Source organism: Acartia tonsa, chromosome 10 (assembly GCF_053477335.1).
Source record: "Acartia tonsa isolate MP-2025a chromosome 10, ASM5347733v1, whole genome shotgun sequence".
Lineage (NCBI taxonomy): Eukaryota > Metazoa > Arthropoda > Copepoda > Calanoida > Acartiidae > Acartia > Acartia tonsa.
Window position 1 is genome coordinate 23,258,878 of NC_137269.1, and position 19,551 is coordinate 23,278,428.

The 19,551-nt window shown below is 32.0% G+C and overlaps 3 protein-coding genes across 9 annotated transcripts in view; all 3 read left to right on the top strand.

The window, feature by feature from the left end:
• The window catches only part of LOC145329663 (uncharacterized), a 109,631-nt gene that overhangs the window by 57,300 nt on the left and 32,780 nt on the right, over positions 1-19,551 (top strand). For all 6 annotated transcript variants that reach the window (XM_080174010.1, XM_080174009.1, XM_080174011.1 and 3 more), the window contains 6 exons: positions 8,432-8,491; positions 8,955-9,017; positions 10,601-10,642; positions 11,161-11,259; positions 14,280-14,374; positions 15,041-15,173. In XM_080174010.1, the coding sequence (XP_080030136.1) occupies positions 8,432-8,491; positions 8,955-9,017; positions 10,601-10,642; positions 11,161-11,259; positions 14,280-14,374; positions 15,041-15,173 (492 nt within the window). The remainder of the gene's footprint in view (positions 1-8,431; positions 8,492-8,954; positions 9,018-10,600; positions 10,643-11,160; positions 11,260-14,279; positions 14,375-15,040; positions 15,174-19,551) is intronic.
• On the top strand, positions 593-4,508 carry LOC145329662 (uncharacterized). Its single transcript, XM_080174005.1, has 6 exons — positions 593-898; positions 1,115-1,243; positions 1,438-1,631; positions 1,910-2,086; positions 2,462-3,048; positions 3,153-4,508. Exons 1-5 carry the CDS (start codon positions 784-786, stop codon positions 2,777-2,779), a joined length of 933 nt encoding a protein of 310 aa, XP_080030131.1. The 5' UTR covers positions 593-783; the 3' UTR covers positions 2,780-3,048; positions 3,153-4,508.
• LOC145329661 (uncharacterized) lies at positions 4,524-7,543 on the top strand. 2 transcript variants are annotated; one of them, XM_080174003.1, is made up of 4 exons: positions 4,524-5,909; positions 6,189-6,355; positions 6,741-6,911; positions 7,275-7,543. In XM_080174003.1, the coding sequence occupies exons 1-4, from the start codon at positions 5,331-5,333 to the stop codon at positions 7,480-7,482; spliced, it is 1,125 nt and encodes a 374-aa protein (XP_080030129.1). In that variant the 5' UTR covers positions 4,524-5,330; the 3' UTR covers positions 7,483-7,543. The 2 variants fall into 2 exon arrangements, with proteins under 2 accessions (XP_080030129.1, XP_080030130.1); XM_080174004.1 differs by having other exon boundaries at positions 7,278-7,543.

Below are 19,551 nucleotides of genomic sequence, written 5' to 3' on the forward strand. Positions count from 1 at the left end.
AGATTTTAGGCTTAAACCTGCATTATTTTGTCGTTTATCAAAGTAAAACTGATAAACATTTAGTAGTCAGAGAATTGATTAATCGTGCATCTCGTTTTAAAGATCAATTAGAAGAAATTAATCATACTTTAGATGACAGTTTTTTATCCGCAAAATCTGTTTATGATAATTTTGGCCAGTCTTTTAAAGATTTTGAAGCAGAATGTCGCAACACCTTGTCACTTCTTGATTGATTTAATTTACTAAATTTTTTCTTTTTCTTTCTTATCCAAAAAATTCTTATTTTTCTTTCATTTAATGTTCAGACACTATTTTTCCTGAATTAATTTCAATTTTTTTTCCTCTTTAGATTTTCTTTTCTTACAAAATACTGATTGTTAAAAATTACAGCATGTCTTATTTTGTTATTACTTTTGCATGAATTTTTTCGTGAATGTTTTTTAATTTGACATTTGTTTGTTAAATTTTTTCTTTTAAATTTAAATTTCCTCTTCAGACCTAAAAATGCCTGTTCCTACAGGACATTCGCACAACTCCTCAGATGAGGATAATTCCCCCCCCCCCGCATCCACAGTGGTTCCTACTACAAATTTGTCTAGATCCTATTCGGCTCCAGTCAATACCTCAGCTCCCTCGTCGGTTGTAGCTCCAGGTCCGTCATCGGTCGCACAAACGATTATTCCCCAGGATCCGAAAGATCCATTGGGGTTAAATAACCTTCCCCCAGCCGGCTCATATTTGCCGGGGATAGGTTTTGTGCCACAAATTAATCAGCCGCCGAAAATGACAGCGCGACTTCAAGAGTCTGCAGCTCCAGCGCGACCATCAGTGTCAGCAGCTCCCCACATTGAATCTGATAAAGTTAAGATGCCTGTCAGACATGCTTCAGTGTCTTCAGGTAAAATTCATACTTAGTACTCATGATTTTGATTCAATGATTTAGAAATTTGAAGTTCATATGAATTTTGTCTTCTTAGCAGTTTTTTACCCTTACAAAAATTTTTTTCTTTCTCAACTTTAAACTTTTTCCCCCCCCTCTTTTTTATTCTTTCCTTTTTTACAGCCATAAACCTTTTTCCACTTTATTTCTTTTAAATCTTTTTTATTTTTTTAGATGATTTTTCCCCTAAACGCAAGAAGTCAAAAAAGAAGAAACGCTACTCTAGTAGTTCCTCTTCTTCCAGTTCTTTCTCTTCATCGTCGAGTTCTACGGAATCAGATGAACCTAAAAGGAAAAGAAAAGGTACTTTTTTAAATACTTAGAAGAAAATCCTTTCTTTCTCCCACTTATGAACTATTTGAAAATTTTTACAATATTATTACAGAAATTTATTTGGTTCAATTTATTTGAAATATAAATTTCTTGTTTCTATGAACACCGACTGAATATTGACGTTATTCTTCGGATTATTATGTCTTCATACATTCTTTCTTTAGGAAAGAAGAAGAAAAAGAAGAAGAGCAAGAAGCACTCTTCCGATTCTGACAGTAGCAGCCAACTAGTAGGCGGCCGAAAAGCTAGACGTCGCCTCCGGCGAGCAGCTGAAATACTGTCAGACCCACCTGCTTGGATAGGCATGACGTCAGCAGACATACATGCCGAACGGGAACGCCTCTTCGAACATTTAAACGTAAGAAAAACATTTTAACAAAAATTCTTTGATCAAACATATATTTTTTAATATATGTAGGGGTTATTTAGTCTATTTAAACAAAAAAAGGGCAGTTATTTGGGTCAAGGGCATTTTCTTTTTCTACATTCCTTTACAATTTTTTCTCTTTTCCACATTTGAATATTTTTTGCTATTTCAAATATTAAATTTTTTGTTTAATTTCTTTATCCATGTTTATCTTTTTTCAAATTTGAAATTCTTTTCTTGGAAATCTCACAATAGTTTTTTCTATTAAGTCTTTGGATGAAAAGAATGACGTCTCTCTCACATTTTTAAAATGTGTCTTAAGAGACACCTGCCGTTCGAAGAATTATGTTGAGGATGCTGCGAAGCGTCTTGTGGCGTTGAAAGCCCCCAAGAACTTGTTATATGACCTACAGCAGTCGTTGCAAGCCTGCTATCAAGCAATAAAGGCAAGAAATTCATAAATTTTTTCTTCTTTTTCGTTTTATAATAACTAAACCTATGCCATTTTTTAGTTTTCTTATTTTACGTGCAGATTCGATCAATAGAAACCGTTTCTTATCTATGAAATCTATTTAGTTTTTTAAATTTGTTTTTTAAAGAAGACGTGCAAACATTTGATTAACACCAGTTTTATTAGCTTCCGCACCTCAGAAAAGAATTTTATAATATTATTCTGTGACATTTGCATTATTTTTCAGTTCATTTAAGTTTCATTATTTTGTCATATAAAGGAAAGATAATTTCTACGACACATTTCTTTTCATTGAGCTAGATATTAACATATTTTATTCAAAATTATCAAGATTTTCATTTTTATCTAGATAGCTGAAAGCTCCATCGGGTACATCGAACTGGCTTTTTCGAAAAACATCGGCCACGCCAACCGGGTGGCTCTAGCAGGTAACAGACGCTACCTCACCACCCAGCAGCAACGTATCTCGGATTCCCTGCCTGACTTTCGAGGGGACTATAGCAGAGGAGCACGTGGCGGCTTCTCTAACGGCCGGTTTAACTCAAATGGAGGCTCAAACCCTAGGGGTAGAGGATCCCGAGGACGAGGTCGAGGATCTCTTCGCTGTCACGGATGTAACGGCGAAGGTCATAAAGTCGAAGACTGTCCTTCCGCCAACCCTAAATAATAATTCTACCCCGCTTTACGCTATTCAAGATTTAAACCTACCGATACCTACCTCAGATATTCCAAATTTTCATATCGCTTCTCTAAAAAATTTTTGTTTCACAGAAGATTATGAACATTATAAACGTTTATATGATATTCAATCGGATTTTTTATCTAGTTATTCGCCAGCTTATTCTATTCATTCACTTACAGCAATTAATTTCTATAAAAATATTCTTAATGCACCATCTTTTGTTTTGCAAACCCTTACCTTTGGATATCAACCAGGTAGATTATTGAGAATAATTCTTTCCACATTTTATTTATTATATGATTTTGTTCCACAAATTTTTTCTTTTTACAATTATTCTCCATAATCTATCTTTTTTAAGTTTTTACATCTCCAGTGTTACCGTATTTCGAGAAGAACAACAATAGCGCTGTCCGCAATCCAGAATTTGTTCGTCAAGAAATTCAATCTTTGCTAGACAAAGGTATTATTGCTCAAATCGATCATCAGCCTTATTGTTGTTCACCTCTTACGGTAGCTAGTAGAACATGTAGTTTAACTAACACAACTAAACTCAGGAAATTTTTCGACACATAAATATTATCCCAAATTCTTCCTTCAATTCTTTTTTGATTCCCCTCTTTCTTTCTACCCCCTTTTATATAATATTCTTTTCGTTTTCAATTCTTTTCCCTACCTCTCAAATATTTTTGTTTGAATTCATTTTTCAAAAAATTTTTTCATATTCACCCCCCTTTTAAATTTTTTCGAAATATTTCCTGCTTTTAGATTGTGCATCGACTTATCCCGCCACATTAATCTACTTCTCCAGCCGGAGAACGTCTCTTTAAATGACATTAAGACAGTGCTGCCTCGCATTTCTCAGGATGTATTTTTTACATCTTGGGATTTGCGGGGCATGTACCACCAAGTACATCTACATCCTGCCGTTACTGAACTTTTTGGTTTTTGTTATAAAAATGCTGATAATTCCTATTCATTTTACAAATATTTGAGGCTTCCCTTCGGGGTTGCCTCAGCCGTATTTCTAGTTGATGCCTTGATACGCCCAGTTAAACATTTTTGTCACCGTCACAATATAGACGTGAGTGTCTATATTGATGACGGCCTGACTGTCGAATTAAATTATTTTAAATGTCTTCTTAGTACTCACTTTGTCCTATCAGTTTTACTATGTGCAGGTTGGCATTTTCAACTTTCTAAATGTCAACTAGAACCTGTTCGTCGTATACAATATTTAGGTTTTATTCTTGATAGTAGTAAAATGATAATTTCCTTGCCCATCGTTAAAATTCAGAAAGTTTTATTTCTTCTTGACAAAATTTTAGCTGCTTTTGATTCTAATGATCCTGTAGATGTTACTATGTTAGCCTCCTTTTTAGGCAAATTATGTCATGCATATTTTAGTCATGGAGATTTTATTCGTGTTGTGGCTAGAAACTCTAATCATGCCCTTGGTGTTTACACCTCACAGTATGGCTGGAAAGGAGCTTTGTTTGTCAACGCAGATATGTTTCAAGAGCTGTCCCTCTGTAAAGAACATTTTGTTTCTTTAAACGGACAACCAATTCGTACTGAATCCAAAACAATAGAAGTTTTTTCCCCCCATCAAACATCTTTCTTAATTGACAACATTGATCCTAATGATTTAAACAAACATTGTAATATTTTTGTGTCAGACGCCTCTGACCACTCAGCCTTTTCATTCAAAGCTGGAGACTGTAAAATTATTTCTGATTATTTATTTACTCCACAAGAGGCTGAATTATCTTCAGGCCATAGAGAACTTTTAAGTATTGTTAAAGCTTTTGAACATTATAGCAATTATTTCGCCACCCTTAAAGGACAGTTGGTTATTTGGATAACGGATAGCATGTGCCTTTACTCTTTTTTGCGTATTGGAAGCCGTAATTTAGTTATTCAAAAATTATTAATTCAATTAAAAATTCTAGAGTTCCAATACGCAATCCGTATTATACCTAAATGGATGCCCCGAGACAGTTCACTCATTACTTTAGCAGATTTAGGTTCTAAGCTTTTTAAATCCTCTAATGAATTTGGGATTAGTTCTAACGATTTTCAATTTCTTCAAAGTTATTTTTCTATCAAATTTTCAATTGACTGTTTCGCAACATCTAAGAATTGTAAAGTAGAGAAATTCATTTCCCCTTTCCCCCAACTAAATTGTTTTGATATTGATTTTTTCACAGTTTCCCTGACCAGTTCAGAATGCTACTACATCCACCCCCCAATTTCTCTCCTTTCTCGTGTTTTTAATAAATTAAAATTATATGAGGATATAACAGCAGTGGTAGTTTTGCCCTTATGGCCGACATACCCTTTCTGGAATTGTATTGTTAAAGGATCTTATTTTAATTCTTTTGTAAAAAATTTTCTACTCTGGGATCCTTACTACATTGCTTCTACACCAAATAATTTTTTCAACGGTCATAAGACGTTTAAAACTCTCGCTTTATTGATTCATACCGGTAAAGACTATGCAATTCCTTTACCACAATTTTAATCAATATGTTTTTTAATGAATTGTACAAAAATTTTTTTCAGCATCCTTACAATGAGAACGTCTTTCAAACATTCAACTGTAAATTATCATAAGTTTAATGCTCAGTTACAAACTTTTAAAGACAACAGACCTCTAGAAAAGAGAGGCCCTCTGTATTTTCCGTCAGTTTTAGAGAAATACAACCTTTCAGAAAAAAGGAAACGCCATATAAAATTGACAGCGTCTTCAAGAACTAAGTCCACGCAACTACTCCACAACCGTACTTTGCGCCGTTTTGAAATTTTTTGCGAAAACAGAAATAAAACTCTGTTAAATTTTTCAAAAAAGGATTTAGCCGCCTACATAGAATACTTAGAGGATTCCGCAGCTAAAAAATCCGCCGTAGTCGGTTTGGCAGGCGCGATAGATTTTCTCGCCAGTGCATTAGATATGAAATCCCCTTGGACCCCCCAAATTGAAAGAATGTATCAGGGTATCACGAGAAGAGCCTCTGCAGAACAGCCTTTGACCAAGAAAGCGCCTAAACTGCCCATAAAATACCTGACTTTGGCCATCGATAAGCACGTGACACCTTTTCTAAAGAATCCAGATCAGGTAATTTGTTTCATATGAATCATAAATCCTTTTTTCGAATAAATTTTGATTAATACTTATAACGTAGCTATGTTTAAGTTTTCGGACCAAACTACATTTAATATTACGGAGTTTTTTTTTACATTTTTCTAACATTCATATTGATCTCTAATAGAAATCTTATTTCTTAAAAATTCGAATTTAGTTTTTTTGGGCCAACTATTTTAAGATATGGAGTTTTCTACGCTTTTGTATTTTCCATTAATATTGTTTTTCTAATAGAAACCTTGTTTTCTTAAGATTCCAATTGTGACCCTCCGAGCAATCGTGGCTCAGCACCTTCAGTACAGCTTGTGCGCGCGCATATCTGACCTGTTAAGATTGAGAGCTTGTGATCTAGCGGTTACCACACTAGGAGACACGCCAGCAATGAGCATAACCTTCAGATCTTCTAAGACTGACCCTAGGTACTTATTTTTAACAAGAAAATCTTCCTTAAATTCTTTATTTTTCTCCAAAATTTTTTCCAGATTTTTTCAAATATCATACGACATTCTTTTCTATCTATTTTTTACTTCCTATTAAATTAGAAATTACAGTATAATCGCAAAATAATTTCTAATTATCTTAATACAAATTCTTTCAAAGTTTTTTAATGTCTTAGTTTAAAATGTTTATAATTACAAACGATTTCTTAACCATTACCTATTTTCTTCTACTGTAAAATCGTTAAAGAAAATTCCAGAAAAATCTTTTTTTCAAAATTCCAAATTTATTATACATTCTTCAACTCTGCATTTCATTTAGAATATCATTGTTTTTTACACAAAAACATAAACATTATTTTTCTAGATTTGAGGGCTCCACCAGTTACGTGATCTTCAATGGATCAGAGTATTGTCTTTATTCATTGCTGGTCCTGTATTACAATAGGCTCCGGTTGTATTCATCAGATACTTCCTGTTTGGATACGAGCTATTTGCTGCCCCGTACAGGGAATGGTACCACTTCGAAATCTTCTAGGCGAGTTTTTAAGCATAATACATTCATACATTTCTTTTTCCTTTTTTAAGTTTTCACAAATTTTATTGGTAATTATATTTTTTAGAATCCTAGTCGCAGATGGACGTTACGCCATTTCAGCTTCCACCTTAATGAAGGATGTAAACTTAATTTATAGTAACTTAGGACTTAAGCATAAAATTACATCTAAATCTGCTAAAAGCTTAGGAGTGTCATCTGCCTTTAGATTAGGTATGAGCGATGATCATATCCGAGTCTTAGGCAGATGGCGCTCCATAGCTACAGCTCAACATTATCGAGCTATTGATGATACAACGCTCATTGAGATTTTTTCCAAGATTATGCTAAAATCCTCGAGCACAGCAGTCCCCAGGTCTTTAGCAGCCCTTACAGACCAAGCCTCCAATTCCATCGCTTCACGGACGACTCCCTCTTGGTCCTCAGCCCATTCAGCGCCTCTGAACCGCGCTCTTATCTTCCAGATTTTGTTAGCTTCGGGCTATCTAGACCCCCAAGGATGCCCTCTCAACAACGAAGGTTATCCCCTCCCTCAAGACGTTCCGGAGGTTAGAGCCAACGGCGAAGATCTTCTAGCCATCGAGTCTTCTCAAACCTTCATAGTAACTCTGCCGAACTAAATTATTATACACTTTGTATTATTTTATTTATGCTTTTCATTTTTTAAAAAATGCTTAAATAAAACAGAATTTTTTAAATTGCATATTAGTTTTTTTCTCAGTATTTTTTCAGATTACTTAAAATGTTTCTTTTTTAAGAAAAAAGAATTTTTTAATAACTACCTACCATAAAATTTTTCGATTTCGAACTGGTTTTATTTATCCGATTATTCTCGCGAATTTCTTCGTTTCATTTCGATTGGTTCCTAAATACTTATCGAATTCTTCGAATTTTCCCAATATTTAAACTCTTTTAGCTTATTTTCGACGGATTCTTTAGTGATTTATGGAATATCGATCGATAAAAAATATTAATTGTAGCATAAGGAAATGAAATAAGACGTTTTTAATGGAATAACATGAAGTTACAAAATTATTTATTTCAAATTTACAAAGGTAAAATTTTCAGGGATATAAAAAATAAGTTTAGAATTTTTTTCATTTTAAAAGATAATCTAATTAATTGTCAATAATCGTATTTCAATATAATATATTTTTGATAGGCAATATATTAATCCTAAAAATTGAAAGTCGTCTTAGTGATTTTCATGATAAGGATTTTAATTTTTTTTTTTAAACTAAATATCTCTGAAGAAGGGGAAAGAAGGATTTAACTGTAAATGAAAACATGAAATATAGGCCTTAATTTTATCGCCACACTTTGCGGATTCTTGCGGAAAGGTGTGGATAGTATAATTCGCCTCTGCATCTAGGTGGTGCATTATTGGATCTGCACATGTACCAACCAATTAAAATTAAATAATGCCTGATATCCCCTTCTTCCATGATAGATTCTAAAAATCGTAATTTACATGTTGAATTATGTATTGTACCTAATTTTAGGCCTCAACCCCACCGGGTGACGAAGTATGGGCGCAAAAATGCCATGAACTAGATTTTCAGGTTCATTTTCTTTATTTGTTAGTTTATTGATTAAGAAGAAAATGCGAAAAATCACAAAATCACGAAACCGTAAAAATAAGAATGACTTGATAGATTGATGCTTATTGATACAGAGAATCTTTACTAAAGATTTCAACTGTCTTTCTTAAATAGTAACCGAGAAAATTACATTTTCTACATAACATTACAGTCAGACAGACTATATGGATTATAGAAGAGTTGCTTCACCTTTAAATTTTATTGATTAGATAATAGCACATGCAAAAAAAGGTCAAAATCTTGATAACTATACAATTATAAAATAAGAGCGACGGAAAAGCTACTAAAGAGTAGAATTTGTGTAAATTAGTTTAGAAAGACTACAGGAAGCACGGACTTAGCTAAGAGCTACGCAACAAAGAATACTTAAATCCTTGTTAAATCGGAATAAGGTTGCCAGAACAATCCATATTTTACACTACAGGTTGCCATGTTAAAAGAAGAAAGAGCAAATTTGATCTCAGAAAATGAAGAACTCTATGGAAAGGTAAAGAAAATCTTAATTCTTTGCTGCATCTAGAGTTTGCAAAAAATCTTTAGTCGAATATTAAAATAAATAAAACGAAGTTGTTTGTTTTCTCATATTTCATAGTAGCTTGTTATTGGTTAGGTTAGGTAAATGTTAATGATTGTCCCACAGGGTTAGAGCCCCCCGCAAGGGCTAGAAAAGTTACTATGAAAATACGACGAAACCCACACTTCGTTTTCTTTCCATGATCCAAATATTTAATATTTGTTTTATTAATTTTAAATGTTGTATAAAGATTCTGATAATAAAGTTATTGTCTAGAATATCTAGAAACTCTAATTATCATTTTTACATAGAAAGTTGGATAATAAAAATGGAGAATTGTTAAAGCGCGTAGCATAGTATGTAATTACGTCTTTAATATGCGTCCATATTTTAAACATCTAATGGTTTCACACAAAGTACCTGTTGAGCACTTTTCCCCAAAGACCAACAACGAAATTAATTCGAAAAAAATCACGAAAATGTTTTTCAGCTTTCGTTGGGTAGGGGCAACACTTAAAATTAACTTTTTATCTGCCACCTAATTATTATTTTAGATGTATTCCACTCGTTGGTTATTTCTTATTCTTGTCTTTTTTAATATAATTTTAAGAAACGAAATAGTAGTTTTTTTCTATGCCTAACCCCTGCAGGTGGCAATGGCCATGCAGGGCCAGGCCTGTACCTGTGGTCTTCTATAATTATGTATTACTACTATCTAGCGGCTTCGCCTCTAGCCTCTAGGGGCTTTGCCCTAAGAGGTTTGATCAAACAAATTTTTCGTGGTTCAGATTTTAAAAATTTTTTTTGGGGGGGGGAAGGCCACCCCACTATTTTAATTTTAGTTATAAAGAAGAAAAAAATTGGGGGGGGATTTTTTATTTTTTTTGGGGGGGTTGGGGGTGTCCCACTCCCCAAGAAAATAGTTATAAACCTTCCCGGGTCCTATGAGAAGCTACCCTGTAAAGGAGAACCCGATCGATTCAGCGGTTAGCGAGATCTTTCGCTACAAACAAACAGACAGACATCGTTCTACTTTGTTTTATAGATTAAAATGATAATTATGTTAATACAACGTTTCATTTTTAAAATTTAATACAAAAATAATTATTTTTCATTATTCATTTTTATTATCATTTTTAGTATTAATTGACAAAAATAGAAAATTCATAAAATTGTTATTGTTATTGTAGTGTATATTGCACCTACTTTATATTTAGGGTCTGACTTTCTATCTGAGTCAGAAATATAATGGAAAATCTGTAAAGTTAGCTGTGGTACTGTTTTTACCAAGAGATTTAATGGAATACAATAGCCGAAAAATTGATGTGCATCCCTAATGAAGTTACACAAAATAACCCCTTCTGTAGATTACATTTAGTTGCTGAACTGTCTACTGGTCAATCAACGAAATGAACCAACTAATCAAAATAAAAGTTACCAAGGTTGTTAATAAAACAAATAATAAAATGTTATTTTCAGACTTTGGGGACTAGTGTAATAAATAGCCCAATGTCCCCACCCTCCCTGGTTTTTACCTTAATACCTTAATATTTTAGGTTCGCGCTGCCCAAAGCCTTTCCAGAAAGGACTCAATAAAGGTAATAAATTATAACTTTTAACATGATAGAGTAGATTAATTCTTTTATGCATTTGGTGGATTATTGAATCACGTTTCCATCAATAAAATCTTTTTTTTATATTTTCTCGTCGTGTAAAACAATATTTTTTGTCTGTAAAAATCCCTTTTTAAGTGTGACAAAAAAAGGGGGTCAAATGAACCATCTAGATATTCTATGTTTATTAAACCAATGGACCCTTAAAATAATGGTCACTAAAACTTTTGTCAGTGTGTCTGTTTGTTGTTACATAATACTCAATTTTGCTCATAAATTTTTTATGCTAAAGGCATTTAAAAAGTGGTAGGATGTATGTGTGGTGTATATATGATATTTTGAGAACCTTGGCCGTTTTTAACGAATTTAAATTTTTGCCTAAAGTAGCATAAATAAGTTCTAGACATTCTATGGGTTTTGTATATCTGTAGACAAAATGACAGTAATCTTTATTTTGATATTCCAAAAAGGTATAAGTTCTCATGAAAACTATTTTTTTTTAGACACGGGAGTTTGAAAGAGAGTTGGCGCATATTAGGGATGAATTTGAGAGACTGAGACTGGCCTATGAAGAAAACAAGTCACAACTGGAGGCTATGGAGGTTTGTCAACGGTTCAGCTATTCTATAGAACTTTTGTTTGTCTTACGTCTGTAAATCCGTATTATCGCGAACAGTGATCCAGGTTTGGAATACGAAGTTCTTTATAGTTCCTATAAAAAGCAACGCCATACAATACAAATGACCAATGATAGGCCAGTACATTGACCAAATTACCTATGCTGAAAATTGCTGAAAAGAAGGTGTATCAACTTTTTTTTTATAGCTAGCCGGTTCTTTTGGTAAGTAGTAGATGTAAAATTTTTCATAGAATTCAGATATGCAATCGGTTTTTTTGTAGACCTCTTATTTTTTAAGTAATTTAAGTTTTTAAAAAAAAATTAAGTCGATTTTAAGGTACTAAAATGCAACAAAAAAAAGAAAGAAAATGGCCATTATGAACAAAAATAGTAAGATCTTTAATTTGACACCTTACTTTTTCAATTCTGTCAGGTAATTATTGAAAAAATCGATTTTTTTAAAACTTTGAACTTAATTTTATTATTTCACAGATAAAAAAATATGGGTTCATATATACCTTTAGAATCAGAAAAATATTACAAATTCATTGTAAGCAAAATTGAAAAAAAAGTTTACAATATAGTATATAAACTACAATAAAAGGAATTATATGAAAATATCATATTATATTGTACAGGCAACGTCTTAATTCTTGAATTGAGTATAAAAATGGGAAGGGGGTAAAGAGGGGGTAAAAAAGGGAAGACGATAGTGTTGCCTGAACAAAAAATACAATTGGCCATTTGTTTAATTTTTAATTTTTTTACTTTTTTTCAATTTTGCTTACAATGGATTCGTAATATTTTTCTGATTCTAAAGGTATTTATGAACCCATGTTTTTTATGTCTGTTTGAGAAAATATTTAGGTCTAAAGTTTTTATTAAACCAAGGTTAAAAAAATAGATTTTTTCAATAATTACTCAACAGAATTTTAAAAGTAAGGTGTCAAATTAAAGATCTTACTATTTTTGTTCTTACTGGCCATTTTCTTCTTTTATTTTGTTGCGTTTTAGTACCTTAAAACCGACTTAATTATTTTTTTTAAAAACTTAAATTACTTAAAAAATAAGAGGTCTACAAAAAAAACCGATTGCATATCTGAATTCTATGAAAAATTTTACATCTACTACTTACTAAAGGAACCGGCTAGCTATAAAAAAAAGTTGATACACCTTCTTTGGATATTTTTGTGGATTAATTTTGACGTAAACTTGTTTTGTGCTATAACTAAAGGGTTGTTGGTAAGAAGGGGGGGGGGGGTGGAATAAAGAAAATGGGTTTTCATTTTGAATTGATTGTCATAATCCTGGTTCCGTAACCCTTACAGATCGGGGGGGAGGGGGGGCACCAAGAGCCCCCCCCCCCCCTCTAGTTTTTTTCAATTTCATTTTTTTTGTAGGTAAGATGGAGAGCTGTGACTTCATGACTTTATAAGTTTAGTAATTATACGTCGGCAAGAGTTGATTTTATTAGGATATCTGGTTTGTGTCTCTAAGAGCCCCCCCCCCCCCCCCCCCGATCTATTAAGGTGGGAATTGGGGCCCGATCTGTAAGGGTTAACCATGAGTTTTAGAAAAATAAGGATTTAGGATAAATTTCATTAAACATATTCCCTTAAGAATTTATCTAGAATTATTGTGATATTAATTATCAATAATATAAATAATTGAATGCTCTGAACCAACAAATTTATAATGTAAAATTATCATTATTGATAGTACAAGAAAAGATAATTAGTAAGGTAAATTGATCTAAAGAAAAAAACTGGAACCACTAAAGAATAGATGATTTAAATTTTTCTGTTAATAATATTCACAGCATAATATTTACTTATACATGATATATTATTTCCATAAAAGATGTCTTTTTCATTCTTAGAAAGGTTCACCTAAATTAATGCTATTCTAATATGAAGTTTCAATATCAGTTTGTGTTTCAGAAGTTTGAAATAGCCAGGGATCTAAAGGGATAGGATAAATTTATGTACATTCCCAATGATGATACACAAAATTACCCCTTCTATAGATTAAAATTAGTGGTTACAACGTTTGTACACTCAACTTAATAAAACAACCAATCAAAATTCACTAAAGTCCCCAGCGAATAATAAAAACTTGGGGACTAGTGTAATAAACAGCTCATAGTCCCCTCTCTCTCTGGAAATTTTCTTTTCTGACCTTCCTTGGACTATTATAATTATAATAACTTATTTTTATTATAGTTATAATAACTATTTTTTTGTTTGGAAATATCTGGTTTATGCAAAAAAAAATATTTCTTAAATATTTTAGAAACCTAAATAAAATTTGGTCATGTATTGTATATTAGGATGTACGTAGATTTTAAAAACAAATATTGTAAGCTGATATTTTGCCTATAGATAAAGAGACACTACAAATGTTTAACCTAATAACAGATTTAATTTTATGCTTTTAATTTGATTTAAAAAGGTATATCATGTGTTGATTTTGGCTCATATCACCAAAAAAAGTAATAAAGTCACAGTATTTTCATTCTAATTAAAAAAAGAAATACACAAAAATATTATGTTTAATAGAGATATATTAATTTATTACCATTATAAATAATCTTCTGATGGTAATAGTATTGCCAGATACGGACAGAAGGGGTGTTTAGGGAAGTGAATCTACCCCCCTAACAACAATGACAATCTCGTCAATTTTGGTTTAAGAGGAGTGTAAAAAAATTTTTAGGTGCGCTTTGTGCATCGCTCTAGCAAAGCCACTAACTATGGCTAAAATAGAGAATTTTTGGACCATTGAAGGAAATGAAGTAGCGGGTTTTGTCGTATTTTCACATTAGCTTTTGATAGGTTACTTTAGTTTATGTTAGTTAAAATGCTAATGATTGCCCCGCATGGTTAGGAAATATGCCCCATAGGGTTAGAGAAAGAGCTAGAAAGAGGAGAAAAGCTTCTGTGAAAATACGACAAAACCCGCTACTTTGTTTTCTTTCCATGATCCATTTTTTTATAATTGTAGGTGAAAATTAGGTCAAGCAGTCAAGAGGATGGACTTTCCTTGGCAAAATTGGCAGAAGAGACTTCTGCATTGAGGACAGAGTTGGGTACTATAAGGTAAAGAAATATTTCTAATTCACAAATCTATTTAGAAACAAAAAAAATGTTTACATTCAGACTAAATCATTCTTTAGACTAGACCTCTAGCTCTAATAGGAGCAGAGATTATATGGATGGGAGTATTTGTTTGGATATTTGCTGTTGGCCCTATCTAGAAGGGTTAATACCAAATTTTGATAGAAAATAGAAAAATGTTATGAGTTATGGATATTTGTTTAATATGAGAATATAATACAATATTTTTTTTTACAAAGAGTTTGACATTTATTGCTTTAAGAAAATACTAGCACTGTGCCCCTAGCTTTTAAGAACGCTGTAGTGAGAAAAAAAATAGCTTAAATTCACCCTTAGACATGTTTGAGGAGTCTCAAGCATAACTCAATCGGAACTGCCAATTTTGAGAAATTTTATTTTGCTTTACACTTTATATTTTATTACAGGGAAGAATACAAAGAGTTTAGCTATGCTAATGGCTATGCAGATGGTAGAATATCTGGCGACACTGCTCTTAATACAAAACTTCAGCTGGGCTAATGGCTATACATATTTGAGAATATCTGGCGACATTGCTCTTAATAATTTTTTACATGGAAGAATATACAGGTGGTCGTATATCTGAAGACACTGCACTTGCTGTAGTGTTAACTTGACATTTTATTTCAGGGAAGAATACAAAGAGTTCAGCCAGGCTAATGGCTATACAGATGGTCGAATATCAGGCGACACTGCTCTTGCTGTAGAATTAACTCTGCACAGCCAAGACATTCAAGAAATCAAAGGAATATTGTCTTTGCAGGTAAGAGTAATTTATCACAGTATCAATTGTGTTAAGCAAGGACGTCCAAGCTTTTTTGAGGGGTGTAAAATGAGGATTTAAGAAGGTTTTAAGGGGGTATTTTATGGGGTTAAATGAGGGGTTTCTAAGTTTGAGAGGGTTAAACACCCAACCTCCTACCCCTTGGACGTCTATAGTTTTAAGAACCATAATCATGTCTATGATAGTCATGTATTCATATTTTTTAAACATACACATATATAGCACATTTTGTTATGGAAAAATACAGATAAATTTTAACTGACGTAAACTATAAATTATGTGTAATTATGTGTTTAAGGGTAATAGGTAAATTAACTTAAATTACGTTTTAATGATTTTATACTCTTAAAAATAAAGATGAATAATTTTAAACTTTTCTTGGAATTAAAAAACATTACATATATTTGTCAAAACTCAAATTAATATTTCAAAAATATTCGTTGAATTGATTACGGCTATAATAGTTTCTGTTGTCATTAAAAAGATTCTCTAAAAATAAATTTGATTAAGTTTATTTTATCGTAAAAATTGTAGGTAGTTAACTAAATTATACATTTTTTGATTGGTTGAATTTAAATATTTTATCCTTAACAAATTGGATGAAATTTAATTATGAATTATTACTTTAAATAACAGACAAGCAAGAAAACCAGAGTGTCCTTTTAAACTCTCTTTTTCTCTCAAGATATTCTGTAATGATTTTGTTGAATTAGTTTAAATTGGCCCCTCTTCGTAGCACCAATAATGGTAACTTATAATAAGAGACAAGTGTTGGGTACCATAATATTTTGTCTTTTGTTAGTTGCCATTAATCTACCTGTAGTTCCTGTCTCTATTAGAATTTCTGTTTATGCCTTTATCATCATTCCTAATTTATTAGCATCAGGTATTAATTCTAATTTAAAGTATAGTTTGTCTGTATTTTTGTACTATGGGGCTTTGCCGATTAGAATCTTCATTTCAAGATTCTCATTTGAGTTTTATACTTATACATTAGTACCCAAAGTTATAAATTATGTTTTCTTTTTCGTTGGCTCATTAACTTTGGGGACTTTTATTAAATTTTAATTTGTTGGTTCATAAAGTTGAGTGTCCAAACTGTTTGTTTTAAGTGTTTGTTTTATAATAAACTTTACAATTAATCTGAAAAAGTGTGATAAAAGTTATTTTTATGAATTTTATCAGTGATGGTTTTTTCATACTACTCCAACCTACCCTACACTCAGTATACCCTGTTAACATCTGCAACTAAATCTATCATTGGTTGGCATATTCTCTTCTCTTCATACACATACTTCTACCTAATAATAGCAGCATTCTTTCAAGATGAGTTAAAAGAAAGTTGGGAATTAAATGGAACCAGAACTTGTCATTTAAATCCCAATGGTTTGAAGGTGGCTTTGTATCCTGGTACAGCTATGGTTGAGTTTCAATTACTTAGGAAAGTTAATATTTTTAGCTTAACTGTTAAAAATCTTTCAAATGCTTATCCTATTATATAAAGCAGTAAGTTTTTTTCTGAAGCATAAGATCCCAATAACAATTGAACCGATTGGTATCGCTATTCTAGCTAGGTAAGCTTTATATAGTTCCTGTAATGGTTTTAGGCTGTTTTTGTTTTCAGGTTAAGCTGATTTTCTAGCCCCTCTATGCCTCTTCGAATACAGATCCTCTAGCTATATGCATAAAATACGAAATTCACTATGCTGAGCAGCTAAATTTGTTAAACTCTTTCCATTTCAAAAATAGTTACATCCAATTCTTTCTTTGAACTTATTTCTAGAAACTATAAGAAGTAAACAATAAATTTTTAAATCTTTTAAAAGAACGAGTAAACGGAGCTATAATTACAGCAAATTTTTTTTTATAAAACATATTTTTGATATTATTAAAATTATCTAACTTGATTAGAGCTATATTCCAGCTATGTCCCTACAGATTTCTAGACCTGAATCATGAACTTCTAGCTATACCTTTGGCTATATCTGTCCCTGTTATAGCAGGATCCATCCAGCTATATCTATACCTAGCACATGGCACATTATGCACTAAAGATCCTGTCATACAACTACATTATAAGCTCGACATAAACATAAATACATCAACAGTTCTCTTTACAAAATCAAGACCTGACATAATTTTGGGCCTCATAATGATTTCTGTTGAAGTTTTTCTTAGAATTTATGGACAATATAAAAGAATTAAATGCTGTAGATCCAACAGAGTGGCTACATCTAATATAGAGGTTAATGAGGAAGACATTCCTAGAGATGATAATATTCATAATGTTGGTCCTGTTCCAGTTACCCTTACTGTTGCACTAATATGTTTCATTATCTTACCAGAAGATTTTAATCCATATTATGTTATTGGATCTTTATTCAATGATCTTCTTCTGCTTGGGTTGTCCTTTTATTGGGTCACATCGTCTGATCAAATTATAAGTTATCTGAAAATTAAATATAATAAACTTAAAGTTAGATTAGGCTTCTATGATATTTAGCAAAAATATTGTATATTTTATTTTTGTAATATTTTGAGGCTTCTACAGTTAGGGAGTTGAATCCATTTTTATAGAAGCAGAAATATAATCTATGATTATGGTTTGGACCCTCTAAAACTGTAATCTACCTTTCCACTTTCCCCTCTCTTGGTGAAGATATCTTCAACACCGATACGATTTTTGAAATGTAAGATTCTACTTTCCCTTCTCTTGGTGAAGATATCTTCAACGCCGATACGATTTTTGAAATATAAGATTCCACTTTCCCCTCTCTTAGTGAAGATATCTTCAACGCCGATACGATTTTTGAAATTTAAGATTCCACTTTTGCCTCTCTTGGTGAAGATATCTTCAACAAGAGAGACAAAAGTGGAATCTTATATTTCAAAAATCGTATTTGCGTTGAAGATATCTTCACCAAGAGAGGGGAAAGTGGAAGGGTAGATTACAGTTTTAGAGGGTCCAAACCATATTCATAGATTATATTTCTGCTTCTATAAAAATGGATTCAACTCCCTAACTGTTCTAGTTACAAAAAAAATATTTTTTTAAATAGATATTGTACACAAAATTATAAATAAACATTTTAGTAAAAGTTTATTTGTATAAATATTCAGTAATTGTAAGATATTCTCGTATTCATTCGAATCCGGTGGATAGGAACCGGTTCTCATCCATACGGAAAAAAACTATGTCTAGCATCGTATTATATCCAGCTTTCTACGAATATAAAAATGTACAATCATAAGATTATAACCATAAGATTAATCTTATAATTGTACATTCTATATCCGCGGAAAGCTGTTTATGATACGATGCGAGAAATAACTATTCCAGTATGGCTTCGAAATATTGATATCCGCTAGATTAAAACCGGATGTTAGCCATATTCAAAAAACTTGTATAGCATTGTATTACAGTATTTCCACGAATATTAAAATAAAAATCATATATTTTAAATAGGGTTTGAAATCCTGGGCCTTTGGCTCCACATAGCAAACAAAATTGGTCCAATAATTTTGCATTTTAATATCCGCAGAAGGCTGTCGATAATACGATGCGACAAATAACTATTAATTATTTTACCAATGTTTCAATTTTTAACTGCACATAGTAGGTTGAATCAAAAACTCAATCATAACATTAAAATTTTCCCTAACCTCAGGGCAGCAAGTTTCATAAAGCATGTTATTGCAATTTTCATAATCATGTGAAAGTTAATATTGCATAGAAATGAGAGAGCAAAAGTAATGTAAAAAATCGCATTCAAAAACCTTGGTTTAGATAGATTTTCTCGAGGGGTCAAATTTAAAATCCTCGCTAAATTTTACTCTTTTCGGACATCAGTTTTTGTATGATATAATTATCCTATTCATCTAGTTTTTGGAACAATGATTCTCCGGACAACAAGGTATAATATATTAACCGAGGCATTTCTATTATGTAATATGATAATTATATTCTTTTTATTTATATTTTTAAAAAAAATTTATGATACACCTAGAAACTTCTTATTTTTTTTTTTGGGGGGGGGGTTGATGTTAAAATCTAAATGAAATGAATAAGAAATTGTTTTGGGGGAGGGGGGTCAGTTGCAAGGTCAGCATGGTAGTGAGAAATTTGCCACTTATATTAGAATTTTTTTCTTATCAAAAAGCTGCCGCCAGTATTCAGTTATTTTATTTATACACCTCAACTTTTTAAAAGCTAAGCTTTTCTATAATTAGGGTCGGTCCGTCCGTCCGTCCGTCCGTCCGTAACGGATAGCTTTTTCCGCTAATTTAGGCGTGTTAGAATTGCCCAATTGATTTCAAACTTTGCATGGTGATTCCTGTAGTAGTTAGGTACGATTTA

What these genes read in the sequence shown, in the direction of transcription:
- LOC145329661 (XM_080174003.1), top strand. Translation starts at nt 5,331, where the DNA reads ATGAATTGTACAAAAATTTTTTTCAGCATCCTTACAATGAGAACGTCT. An exon ending in TTCTAAAGAATCCAGATCAG is followed by an intron (nt 5,910 to 6,188) that starts GTAATTTGTTTC and finishes TGTTTTCTTAAG; the next exon opens with ATTCCAATTGTGACCCTCCG. An exon ending in ACCACTTCGAAATCTTCTAG is followed by an intron (nt 6,912 to 7,274) that starts GCGAGTTTTTAA and finishes CCTCGAGCACAG; the next exon opens with CAGTCCCCAGGTCTTTAGCA.
- LOC145329662 (XM_080174005.1), top strand. Translation starts at nt 784, where the DNA reads ATGACAGCGCGACTTCAAGAGTCTGCAGCTCCAGCGCGACCATCAGTG. An exon ending in ACATGCTTCAGTGTCTTCAG is followed by an intron (nt 899 to 1,114) that starts GTAAAATTCATA and finishes TTATTTTTTTAG; the next exon opens with ATGATTTTTCCCCTAAACGC. An exon ending in CCTGCTATCAAGCAATAAAG is followed by an intron (nt 2,087 to 2,461) that starts GCAAGAAATTCA and finishes ATTTTTATCTAG; the next exon opens with ATAGCTGAAAGCTCCATCGG.